A 12,641-nucleotide genomic window follows, 5' to 3' on the forward strand; every position below is an offset into this window, starting at 1 on the left:
TTTGGTCAAAACATGTAAGCAGTTACCTGAATTTACAGGGCCTGATATAACTGAAGGAGAATGAGCAGAAAAAACTTGTATCAGGTACATGGCCATGAAACCTAAGGAGAGAGATTGCGGAAGCAGAGCCAGCAGGCAGGTTGCCTGAAACCCAAACTGTCCAGTTAGCTAAAGGACAAGGAGGATTTTCAAGCAACAACTGCAGAGGGGTGGGCAGCCACAGGGAATATAGAAACTATGGTTGCAAGGACACCTGGTCCTGGCAGCGTAAGACTGCAGGGACATTCATAGAGCACCTTTGAATCTTGGCTCCTACCGTTCACCATTTGTTCAACTCTGCACTGGCAACTTCAATGGGTTTGGAGCCCACTCAGCTGTCTATCTTGGGGTTTTCTACCTGTGTTTTCTTATGTTCATTGTGGTGTGGACATATATTTTAAAACAGACAAAAGGTGTTTGTTCTTTCTTACCTGCCGCAGCACCCGGATTTCCGGAAACAGACATTGGTATAGTTTTGGCCAAAGTTGTTGATGCTTTACTGTCTCTACCTAAAACAAAGGTCATTTTAAGCATTCCACTCAGATTATCTGAAGAAGTAAAGACTGCACAATATGACAGTCTGTCATAACATCTTAAATACCACACAACCATATTGAAACTCTAGAAGAAAGCAGATGGGATAATACATTATCCTGGAGTAAAATCTGTCATGTGTCCCATCAATGTATCAATGCCATGCTTTCAATCACAGCAGAAACTGACTATACTGAAGAGCAGACCACTATCTATTGCAGATGTTTTAGATATGATTTTTTCCTGCCACAGGGCATGAATTGGAATAAGTGCCCCATGTTATTTCTTTCAGCAATAAGGGGCTGACCATTGAAACTGATGCATGAAGCACTTAGAAAAGTGTGGTTTGGGGTCTACATCTAGAATGTATTTGTTGCTGATGCAGCAAAAGGTATTGGCCTAGTGTAGATATAATGCTGGCTCCCGGAAAACCATGGTTTTACACCCCTTTTGCTTGTATTTAGTTTTGATTCAGATTTGTCACGGCCAATGGCTAGTTCAATGAATTTATTTGGATTGGATTGAAATCAGGAGCAAATATATTCCTTCCTTTTCTATTTTCCAAAGCGATTCCTCCCAACTTCTCTTCCAGTACTGACTATGGTTTTGTGCTACCTATGCAGGACATGTTCTCTTATAACTATTGTTTGCAAGCCCACTTCAAATTAGAATTTCTGAGCCTGAAAGGAACATAGCTTTCACTAACAATAATTTGCATCAATGCACATGTAACACAAAAACATAGTCAGGCCTAGTAATGGAAGGGGGGCTAGATGGTTGTAGATTACAGGAGGCAGGATCAGAGGAAGCTTACAAGTTATCCAAAAGAACATTTTCAGAAAGCCTGGCACCCTGCTACTCTGGAACCATCTGCTCTAGTGTATTGAATGAGGTTTTGCCTGGTAAGCAGCAGAGAACAGGATCTGCCCCAGTTGCCCACTTCAGTCACACAAGTTATTGATTGTATGACCCCAGCCAAAGCATTTCCTAAATGTTGGGTTGTAAGAGTGTGCAATGCTTTGACATGCGTTTCTCACACTAAATTAGTAGCAGCCAGAAGATTAATATCGCCATCCCCCATGTTTGTGAATGCAACATTAACCCAGTTTAGAAATAGTGCTTGCCACCTCCACCTCAGCATCCTCCACTCCCCATAGAAAGAAATTAAGAAGCCTCTGGGAAAAGAAACAAAAGAACACTTACGCTTCTTTTCATACATTTTATCGCTCATACTGGTAGACCTGCCCTCATTTTGCTGTTTCTCTTTTTCTAATTGTTCCTGTTGTGGAAACAATTTAACAACAGTGGTAATGGAAATTTAAAACCTAAAATTTGTTGGCTGCAAGCTGCAGACAGGCATGCTTCCACAACCCAGTCAGCTTCAGAAGAGAGGAAGATGCAGCCTGAAATGCCACCAATTATAAGTAATAAATTATTATTATTAGTTAAACAGCCATTTGCTCATAGCACACTCTCCCCAGAAATGGTCTCTCCCCTCTGCGGCCCCCCTCCCCAATTACAAATACCTCTCCAGTAATATCACACAGGGTTGTGATATTTTATACAAAGCAGAGTGTGGTCGCTTTCCCTCTCTGAAATGCCGAGGCAGACTATAGGAATTATGCTGAAAATTGAGTAACCCAAACTTGAACTCATGTGCAACCCAAACCTGAACTCATGACCTGGACATATATGGTGAAACGTTTGAGACTACTGCAAGAAAACAGTTTTAGCACAGAGACTAAGAATATAAACTGGGATTCAAGATGTCCCAGTTATAAAATATTGCCTCGGTCATGAACAGGGACAGGTCTGCCATGCAGCAGGGTGAAGCAACCTCACCACTGGCCACAGGGAGGATAAACGAGGGTGTTTGAATAGTGCAGAAAAGGGTCGTCCTCAGTAGGGTGTGTGTACCATTTGGGCTCCATTTCACGCAGCAAAAGCTCTTCTGCTAGAACTGACTATGAAATCTGATACCCTAGAGCACTGTTCCTTTATTTGCATCGCAGTGCCAGCCTACCTTCAAAAGCTGCTTGCCGGGAAGGACAGAGCTGCCACGCTAGCTTTCTGGCAGGTGGGCCGCTGTTGCTTACCAGGAGACAGAGGCACAGGGGCAAGGCAGCAGAAAGGGTGGCACACTGCAAACACACTATTAGGAGTGCCAGATTGGCTCCATCAGTGCGTCTGCAACACCCTGACCTCCCCACCACTTCACCCTCCTGGTAAGCAACAGGGGCCCATCTGCCAGGAAGTGAGCAGCGCAGCTCTGCCTATCCCAGCAAGCTGCTTCTGTCTACCTTGCAGAATTGCTGTACAGGTTATTGAGATAACGTTAGGTTACACTATATAAGTATTATTATTACTGCTAAAAGAATCACAAACTTGATGTAGTTTACAGGGCATTTTCTCCTGCCAGTAATTTGAAATCTATATACGTAGACTGCAGCTGCTAAAGGCTCTGTCCATTTCCTCCTGCACCAGGACCTCCTCTCAGACAAATAAGCACTGTGACACAGTATGTCTTAGGTTACATATATGGAGAATGTTTAGGATTGCTGTTCCTTGGCCCTGGTTTATCAGGGAATTATTTTAAATCTTCACTCTGGATCCACTGGAAAGTCTACATGATACTCAGTTAGCTTAATGTCTATCGTAAACATACCATTTCCAAAAGTAGGTGCTCCTCTCTTTCTTTTTGCTGGTCCAATAGATCATTTTCATAAAACCTCTTCTGAAACTGTTTGAAGGTTAAAACAAACAAGCCATCAGTGATCATGCCAATGGTTTCAGCTTGTTATTTCAGGTTATCATCTTAGAAGATACTTACCACATCCAAAGAGGTTTCCATTCTGTCCAGTTCCAGCACCATCTATTTAAAAAGTTTAATTATTATTTTAGGTTGTTTTAATGTTTTGTTTTTTAAAAAAGGCAGTTTGATCTCCTAACACTGAGTCTTGAAATATTTGTGGGATTTTCCACAGAGATTTCCACATAAATGTGGGTAAAGATATGGAAAAAAAGAAAAGGAACTAACTAGCAACATGGGAGTCTCACTAAAGTTTTTCGTGTGCAGACATTTTGCATTGTTAGAGTAGTACAGTAAGACATTATAGTAAGGAAGCCCAGCTAGCGTTCTGTCATCATCAGCATTCTCTGATCTATTGAAATCTAGATAACACAACTTAGAATAATTTCTAACAATTGTGAAATTTACTGTCTTTTACTGTCTCAGCTCTAGAAACAGGCACTAAATCACAGTTCACACTTTTGCAAATAGGTAAAACATATTCAGAATTCTTCCCACTACGCTATATAAACACAATTTTAAGAAGTAAGACATTTGCAATCACTGAATGACCAAGGGTTGTGTCCAACTAAATTATACTGAGTAGATACATTGAAATTAATCGGCATTAGTAATGTCCAGTATATTTCATAGGTGGTATTCAACACCAGTCCTACTCAGAGTAAAACTAATGAAGTTAATGGTCATGACTAAGGCCTATTAATTTCAATGGGTCTACTCTAAATAGGACTTAGGTAAGCACAACCCAGTGGGTTTACTCTGTGTGTGACTAGCAGTTGATACAACCCCGGGAAATTACTAAAATGCACTGGCAACATGAAAAAAATACTGGATGAGTAAAAGAAGAAACCACCCCACATACTTTTTTAACAATGCTCAGAACATCTTTGTCTTTCTCCTCACACAGAAGTTTTCTTACACACAGTTCTAGCTGCTGCAGTAAATGCTTATCTGTGGGAACCTTGAGAGTAGACTTCACTTTTGGCAATAAATAACAAAGCTTCATTCTACAGAGGGAAAAGCAAGATTTATATAGGAGGAAAGTAAAGATCTGGCAGTAGGTTAAGAGAAAAAAACAGTGTATCTCTCCTTTATTAGTATCCCTTTGGTTTATGTACATAGGCCTTATATTAACACAGACCTTTGATCCATCAATCTCAACATCGTCCACGTTGACTGGTAGCAGCTTAGTGAAAAATACTGTGGTGCACAGCACACTACCCCAGCCTCTCAAACTTAGGTCCCCCAGATGTTGCTGGACTACAACTCCCATCATTCCTAGCTCCGGGTCCAGTGGTCAGGGATGATGGGAGTTGTAGTCCAACAACATCTGGGGACACAAGGTTGAGAAAGACTGCCCTATCCTATATATTTTGTTTTGTTTACTCTTTTTAAAAGTGTGCATCCACCTTGACCCATGCATCTCTTCTGCCCTGTCACTTCAAACACTCTCCTTTTCTAGGTCAAAGGATTCCTGAGTTCTCGATTGCAGAGGAACAGAAAGTACTGTCCTTTTCTTTAGCTTGGTCCTGTCTATCTATATAAGATTTTAGGCCTCTGAGGCAAGGACCATGCTATTTATGTGTCCTCTCAACAGTACAATAGACACCGTACAATATAGAAACGCTAAACAATAAATGTTATGAGCTGTTGGAGAGTTATAATGTTCCATCACTTAATAGCAACCAATTTCTCCTGGCCTGCTTTTTAATTATCCTTTCGTGTACAGTATAGGGCAATAAAGTAATAGTAAGGAACCAGTAAAAAACTGCAATCTTTGCTAAAATAAGGCAATGCAGTAACAATCTGCTGAACATTTCGGAGCAACGGGACATGCCACTTTGGGCAGAAGCCCCCTTCAAAGCAAACACTCTTAAAACATACACTATCCTTTATGTATGTGAATTTGTGTAGATGTGTCCACAAGTCAAACAAACCAGCTAGTTCACCAGCCACAGCCATTTCTGGGTAGAAGGAGCTTGACCACAATAATCCATGCTCTAATAACTTCCTTTTTGGACTACTGCAATGTACTTTAAGATTACTTAGAGGCTTCAACTACTGCAGAATGCAGCTGCCATAGTATTAGTTCAGTTCAGTTAGTTGGAATCACGTGACGCTGATTCTAGAAGATTTACATTGGCTATCTACATGCTTCTGGGGTGAATTTGAGGTGCTGGTAACCCATAAAGCCCTAAAAGACTTGGGGTCCAAAGAGCTGGAGGGACACCTCTCCCTGTATCTGTCTGCCCATGAGCCAAGATCAGGAGAGGAGGCCCCTCTTGACGTTCTACCATTGAGACACGTATATCATGCAGTGAGACATAAAAATGTATTCTGTGCTGTGACACTCCATCTACGGAATGTCATTCTCCTGGAAACATATTTGGCACTGACATTATTACTGCCAGAGAAAGATTCATATGTTTCCCTGGGCATTTGCAGCAGTCCTGTGGTTTCCGTAATTTTAAAGTTTGTACTGCACTCTAAGTTATACTTGTTCTTTGTTTGATTGTTATAGTATTTTACATATGGGGGGGGGCTGCAATTTTTACTGTACCCAGCCCTGAGATCTTATGATGAAGGGTGGGTTAGAAATGTATTTAATATAATGAATACGTAATAATCATGACAAGCTCTGCTACACACCCATTAGGGACTTGCTGGAGTGTGGCCCTCATCTCCACCTGCTTTTTTGTCTCTGAAGTTGTCTATTACAGAGTCCCTTTCAACTTCAAAAAAGTTATTTGCTCATGCTTCCTTTTTATATTATCTGGAAGGGTACATAGAAAACCACTTCAGCTTCTTCCTTGTAAACATTTTTCACACCTCTCTTCTCATATTTCCTTCTCTCCTCCATATGCCTCTGGGCAACATCATGCCTATTATATATTTTAATTTCTGTGCTGCTTAATACACAATTTGTCAAACAGCCAATATCAAACCTGCTTAAATCAGTAGAAATGTTAGCTTCAGACTTCAAAAGACTAAGGACTGCACTCAGAATAGATAACCTCTTCTGAGGATGGCCATGCCACTGTTACACAACAGTATAATATATTGCAGCATTAATACTGAGATAATACTGGGTAACGAACAAGGTGGTGTAGAGGTGAATTCTTACTCAAGAAATGAATGCAAGGCTTCCCAAGCAAATTGCCAACCCGCTCTATACAACATTGATATAAAACATCTTGACCAAGCCACATAGATTTTTTTAACACAACTTGTGCAGTACCTCACGTTTGCAACTGGATCATGTGTAAGCTCAAGCACTGGGAGAAAGAAGTATTCACAGAAAAAAGATTTGGAAAAGAGTTCTATGATGAATTCACAGGTATCTAAAAAACGCAATCTGTTCCAGTAGCTTTTTCCTTGGCCCAACTCTGGAAAAAAAATGATTAAAAGAAACTGACGATCACCATATGTATATTTTCACTTTGTTTTACTGCACAGGAAATGCATAGAAATGCAATATATAATCTCAAAGTTAATTTAATGGGATGAGCTCAATACATACTGATCCTGGAAAATGTTTTATGTCATTTTCAATAATGTGAAAAGATTAGTCATAAGTCCTGTCAAGACAGAACACTGTTAATCTTTAAAACAAAGCCGAAAGATCAAGAGATGACCATGGGCTCCCTCCCCCTTCTTCCTCTTTCTCTAGCATGAACTCCACCAGGGTTTAGCATTACATTGTACCAACAGCCAGCCTCCCACTTAAGGTGGGTCAGCAAAACAGCTTCAAGCCAGCTTGGTTTTCAATCTTAGTTAGAGAAGCTTACCATGGTTAACACTAACCATGGTTGACATTGATACCATGGTACAGGGTTAAAGCTGACAAGGGAAAGAAGTGGAGGAAATTCATGCTAGGGAGCAACGAAGGCAGAGGGGTCCCATGACCACATCATAACCACAGCTGAGATCAGCAGTGTTTCATCTACACTGGACCAATTTATTTTCTCAATTTGATTTGACCACCAGAAAAATGCAGTTTCCCATGGGAATAATTAATGCCTGAATTGGAAACCAAGATATATTTGATGCTATTGCCTAAGAAAGTTTGAAGTATGAACATTTAGATTAATCAACTGTCTCTCATCCTTTGCGTATTCTTTTGGTAGACCTACAAGTGCAGATCAGAAAGTTGATGTCTGTCAGCCATTATTACATTATTTAAAACCTCTAAATTTATAAATATAGCTATATAGATGTAGATTAGATAGTTTACAGAATCTTTAAAATGCAGCACGTTGGAAATGGAGCCTCTGGTTACTCTGATACCAATATAACTGTGTTGAAGTGTCTGAACATGTTACACCACCATGGTATCAGACCACTGGTCCATTTCTATTCCAATTGGCAGGAGTTCTATAAGGTCTTGCTATACTGAGATCCTTCATTTATTTTACTTTATTTATTACCTTTACATACCTTCCAAGGATGGCGTACATGGTTTCCCCCCCCTCCCTATTTTATTTCATCCTTATAGCAACCCTATAATGAGGTATGTTAGGCTAAGATATGGTGACTGGCCCAAGGTCACCCAGGGAGCTTCATGGCTGAATGGGGTTTCGAACCCTGCTCTGTCAAGTCCCAGTCCAACACTCTGACCATTATGTTACACTGGCTCTCTCACACCTTTAGCTCAGAGATGGGGAACCTGAAGCCCTCCAGAGCTTATTACACTCAACTCCTAACAGTCCCAACCTGCATGGGTCACTGATGAGGGATGGTGGAAGCTGTACAACAATGTCTAGGGCCACAGGTTCCTCATCCCTGCTTTAACTGAAGATGTGACTGAACCTGGGACTTTAAGTTTGTAAAATGCTTGCTGCGCTGTAAAGACAGGAACCTTCCCCTCTTGTACAACTCTACACACAGTTGCCATCCCTTTTTCCAAATTACATTGCTGTCCTCAAAACAAAGAGAAAATCAGGACTTACGCTCAATCAGTTTCTGGATGACTTCATGCCTCTGTTCTTGTTTGCGATTGTAACGTAAATATACACACAGGGTTCGAGCAGCTGCTTTTTGGACAGGTAAAACATTCTTCAAGAAAGAAAGGAAATACATTTAATCCTACAGTCTCTGTAAGTATTCAGATTGTTTTCATATTGTTGATTGATTGTATTCACATTGTTGATTGAAGAGCATTAAGGATAATTAATGGCTAATGGTATGGAGGGGGGGTGGAGGGAGAGACTAGAAGCAACTGAAGAATTGGTACTTAAGAAATCTGAAATGCACTTAAATTGAATTTGCTACTACTCCCCAGAGCCTAATCCTTAAAACTTGAATCTAAAAAATGAAGCAATTTCAAATGTTTGTGTGATAGCGGGTAGTAAATTCTCAAAATCGTTCCCAATTGATTGGTTTCTAACTGAATATATTGCGTTTTACAGCTTATTTTATTTTGCTTATTTTTGCACATAACATATGCTAAGAGCATTCATAATGTGACATTATTCCTATGGGGAGACAATTGGGCAGGGAGGGGAGCAGGGAAATGTGTGAAGTCAGTGCAAGTTTTTATTTCCCTCATGAACACATGAGTCAGGAAATGGGGGGAGGGAAACACTTTTGTTTAAATGCAGAAGTCAATCTGCCCAATCCATTGAAGTGAAGGGAGTAGGCTTTGGAGTTAGGCAAACCCCATGTGCTTCTGAGCCTCTAACCTTGCAGCAATCAATAGATTAAGACAGATGCCTTTGAGGTCTTCATCCAAAACATGCAAGAAGCTGGCTTTCCAAATGAGTGGATTTAGAATAGAGGTGTAAACCCTCTGGGAGGCTTCAAATAGAGCTCTTTCTCTTTTTGCTGTCTCAGCACAAGTAGTAGAGTTTTGACCACATTCCACTTTACTTTTAATTTTCAGAAGTTATGCTACCTGCTGAATACTTCAATGACAAAATATACTTAATAGTAATGAAGAACATTAAAATAAAACAAAATAAAGTTCTCATGCTTCACACTGCTAACAAATGTTTTTCCGCTACCTGGCATTTCATACTGCTGTGTCGTTTGCTGTTTAAGTTTGAAATCCTACATCCAATTACCTGGGGATAAGACCCATTGAACTCAGTGGGGTTTAGATAGCAGCCCTGCTCAGAGAGCAGGAGAGCGAAAGATCCACCACTGCACCTGAAGCTCTGGCAGATAGTGCCAGCAGGGTGGAATCAACTTGCCAAGTTTGTCTGCAAGGCCATTTCTCCCAAACCACGCCCACCCACTGACAACACTCCTGACACATCTAACGGGTGCTTGGGCATCATTAAATTCTGCATTGGCTGCACACCCATTCCCAGCAGTGAACAGTAGTGTGAAGGCAAACTGAGCAGGATTTAAACTCTGCTCATCCCACCCCATACAACTACACTAGTGGCCAAAATTGCAGAAACCTTTTGGAAAACGTGTTTTTCTGAGGTTTGATGGCTCATAACACCACTTCTTTTTGGAGTAATACCATAAAATTATATATCAGCCCTCTCTGAGCAGGGCTGCTATCTAAGCTTGCTTTTGCCCTTCCTATTTCTGAAGCCAGTTGCATTGTTAGAATGCGCCACAACATCACCTAGGTGACCTCAGAGATCATTTCAATTTCAAATATTCTGATTATTTCTACTTTTCGTTAAGTATTTTTGTTTTTTTACTTGGTTTAGGGGGGCAACTGCCCCCCCCACCGGCTATGCCCATGCCTCCTATAATATTTCAGAAGGAAGTACAAGGAAGCAAGAGAGAGAGAGAGAGGGAGGGAGAGAGGTCACAGGGAACTCACGTTTGTCATAATGATGCTCAACATTCTATGCAAAAAGCGATAATAAATTTGATCACTTGAGATGACATGAGGCAGGCAGGCATATTTTTGTAGTAGCTTCTCATGAGTCCTCCATTTCAAAGAGGTTGCTGCTCTCTGCTCTGCTCTTGTTAGCGCTGGGATCAACTCTGGGAAATTCAGTAACTAAAGAATGGAAAGGATCCAGGGGATGGGAGAAGAAATGCAAATTATATCACTGAACAGCAAACTGCCATCTTTCAAATGCACACAAAGTCTACTTACTCTGCCATGCGTGGTCTTCTGGACATTCACTGTGGTTCTCCCCCACCCCCAGTTGAATTCTCCCTAGAGCAACAGAGCAGGGGGCTACAGCTGAAGAGGAGGACCGGGACTCCCACCCAGTGTGCACACAAGTGCTTTACATATACACATGGGCTCTTTGGATCCCAACCAAATCCTCAATGTCAGCTCCAGAAATAGCTTAGGTTGTGTGAGTTTGATACTTGGGCCATGTCTACCAAGCAGCAGAAGGAGTGATCTTGGTTGCTTTGTGCTACAAGCTGGTAGTCAGTTGCCTCAAAGAGGCAACTGGGAAACACTTCCGATGCTCAGAACAGGATTCTGCCACCTTACCTTGCTCTCTGTTCCAATGTTTTCTCCTCCAGTAGACAATAGTTCAAGAATTTCAGGAAGGTAGCCTATTAATGCATCTAACACCTAGTTAAAGAAAAGATGAGTCGCTGACATTTATGTGACAAAGACATCATTCATGTTACATCTCTCTAGTTTTCATTTTAGTCTTCTCCATAGGACTACAGCTGCTGCTGTGTGGGGAATTGAAGGGGAAAGGAAAATTCCCACCCTTATCTGTAGGAGCCAGGAGGCAGTGGTGAAGGTAAGACACTATACAAGTCTACAGTCACTGACTGGACAGTTAGTTGGCTGTGGCGCAGATGAAGGCTGTTAACATCAACAGAGATGCCTATCCAGTCAGCAACGGTATGTTCGTGTGGTGCTAAAACATCTTTTGTCTCCCAGAACTTACAAAAAGGAGCAAATATCTGAAAGGCTGTCACATGGAAGAGAGCAAAACCTTGTTCACTGTTGCAGAACCAGGTTTAATGTGCTTAAATCACAAGATGATTAAGCTGGCTGAAAATTAAGAAAAACTTCTGAACCAAAATAACAGTTTTACAATGCAACCAATTACTTAGGAAAGTAGTAAGCAGACCCTCCCTGGGGGTCTTCGAGACTAGATAGCTATCTGTCTATCTCTGAATTTCCTGCATCAAGCATTGGTTAGACAGAGGCCTAAACCCACTCCAATTCCACGATTCCTCTTCTTTCCAGCATGTATTAAAATACTGAGAAACCATCAACATAGCTATCAAACAATTCTTTTCTAATTTGAACATGCTTCAATCTGCTCATTTTTTCTTCTTATAACTTACTGTATTTTTCAGTCTATAAGACACCCCCATGTATAAGACGCCCCCTATTTTGGGGGACTCCGATTTAAGAAAATGGAGGGAGATGTATCTGTATACAGCATAAGACACCCCCAAATTTTTGACATTATTTTTAGGAAAAAACCTAGTCCTATACACGGGAAAATATGGTATATTCTACAGCCTGACTTCATGCATTTTGATTTAGCAACATAAATTTTGTGACACAACTAAACACTTCATTGCAAAATGAGTTGTTATTAGTGTTAAGTAGAGAATTATCACTGATGACTCCTGAATATGATTTTTTAACCTAGCCTATAAAATATCGGTAGTCTCTCCCTGCTTTGTGCCATCATCTGCTTATAAGTGATGACTTGATCAAGCCCAAGTATTCTACAAAGGTATTGAAGGATAGTTAATCCAAGATTGACCCTACTCTGATTTAATGTTAATCCAAGAATCAGTACTGTTTGAAGGGCACTTCTGTGTTTACGGTACGTTAGTTCATTTGGCTCCACATTTTTTTAACCTCTCTGGGGAAGATGACATATGGGCTTAAGTGAAAAGAGTTCAGTCATCACTTTCAAATAAATCTTTACTAAACACTTATCATGTTCTTTATGACTAGACCATGCAACAAGAAGAAATGATTCATTCCACCAAGCCTTTCTTACTTAGTTTTGTTATAGTGTCATTTAGGATAATTGTAAATGATCTTAACGTAAGCAACAAATAGGTTATTATTACCTCTAATGACTCATCCTGTAATAGGGCTACCAGTTCTTTATGTATTACATACACATCAGTATTTAAAAGCTTAGCAACCTGAAAAATACAGAACCAACAAAACAGGGACATTAGCCTTCTTAATCTGGTCATATTTATTTTTCAACAAGTCTGAATAGCCAAAAGGAAACAAGGATGTAGCCTAGATCTCTAATACCAACAATCATACTTAAGAGAGTTGAGGTCATGTCCTTTTCTCACTACTAAGCAGTGTGGCATCACACAGTAGCACAGAAAATAA

At 40.6% G+C, this 12,641-nt stretch overlaps 1 protein-coding gene across 2 annotated transcripts in view; it reads right to left on the reverse strand.

The window, feature by feature from the left end:
- The window catches only part of PPP4R4 (protein phosphatase 4 regulatory subunit 4), an 83,413-nt gene that overhangs the window by 7,758 nt on the left and 63,014 nt on the right, over positions 1-12,641 (reverse strand). For both annotated transcript variants that reach the window (XM_083501703.1, XM_083501702.1), the window contains exons 12-21: positions 12,362-12,439; positions 10,797-10,880; positions 10,164-10,346; positions 8,332-8,437; positions 6,621-6,768; positions 4,245-4,389; positions 3,404-3,445; positions 3,239-3,313; positions 1,777-1,852; positions 471-548 (exon numbers count right to left, since the gene is read on the reverse strand). In XM_083501703.1, coding sequence (XP_083357829.1) covers positions 471-548; positions 1,777-1,852; positions 3,239-3,313; positions 3,404-3,445; positions 4,245-4,389; positions 6,621-6,768; positions 8,332-8,437; positions 10,164-10,346; positions 10,797-10,880; positions 12,362-12,439 — 1,015 coding nt within the window. The remainder of the gene's footprint in view (positions 1-470; positions 549-1,776; positions 1,853-3,238; positions 3,314-3,403; positions 3,446-4,244; positions 4,390-6,620; positions 6,769-8,331; positions 8,438-10,163; positions 10,347-10,796; positions 10,881-12,361; positions 12,440-12,641) is intronic.

Source organism: Podarcis liolepis (assembly GCF_965112155.1).
Source record: "Podarcis liolepis genome assembly, chromosome: 1".
Classification (NCBI taxonomy): Eukaryota; Metazoa; Chordata; class Lepidosauria; order Squamata; family Lacertidae; genus Podarcis; species Podarcis liolepis.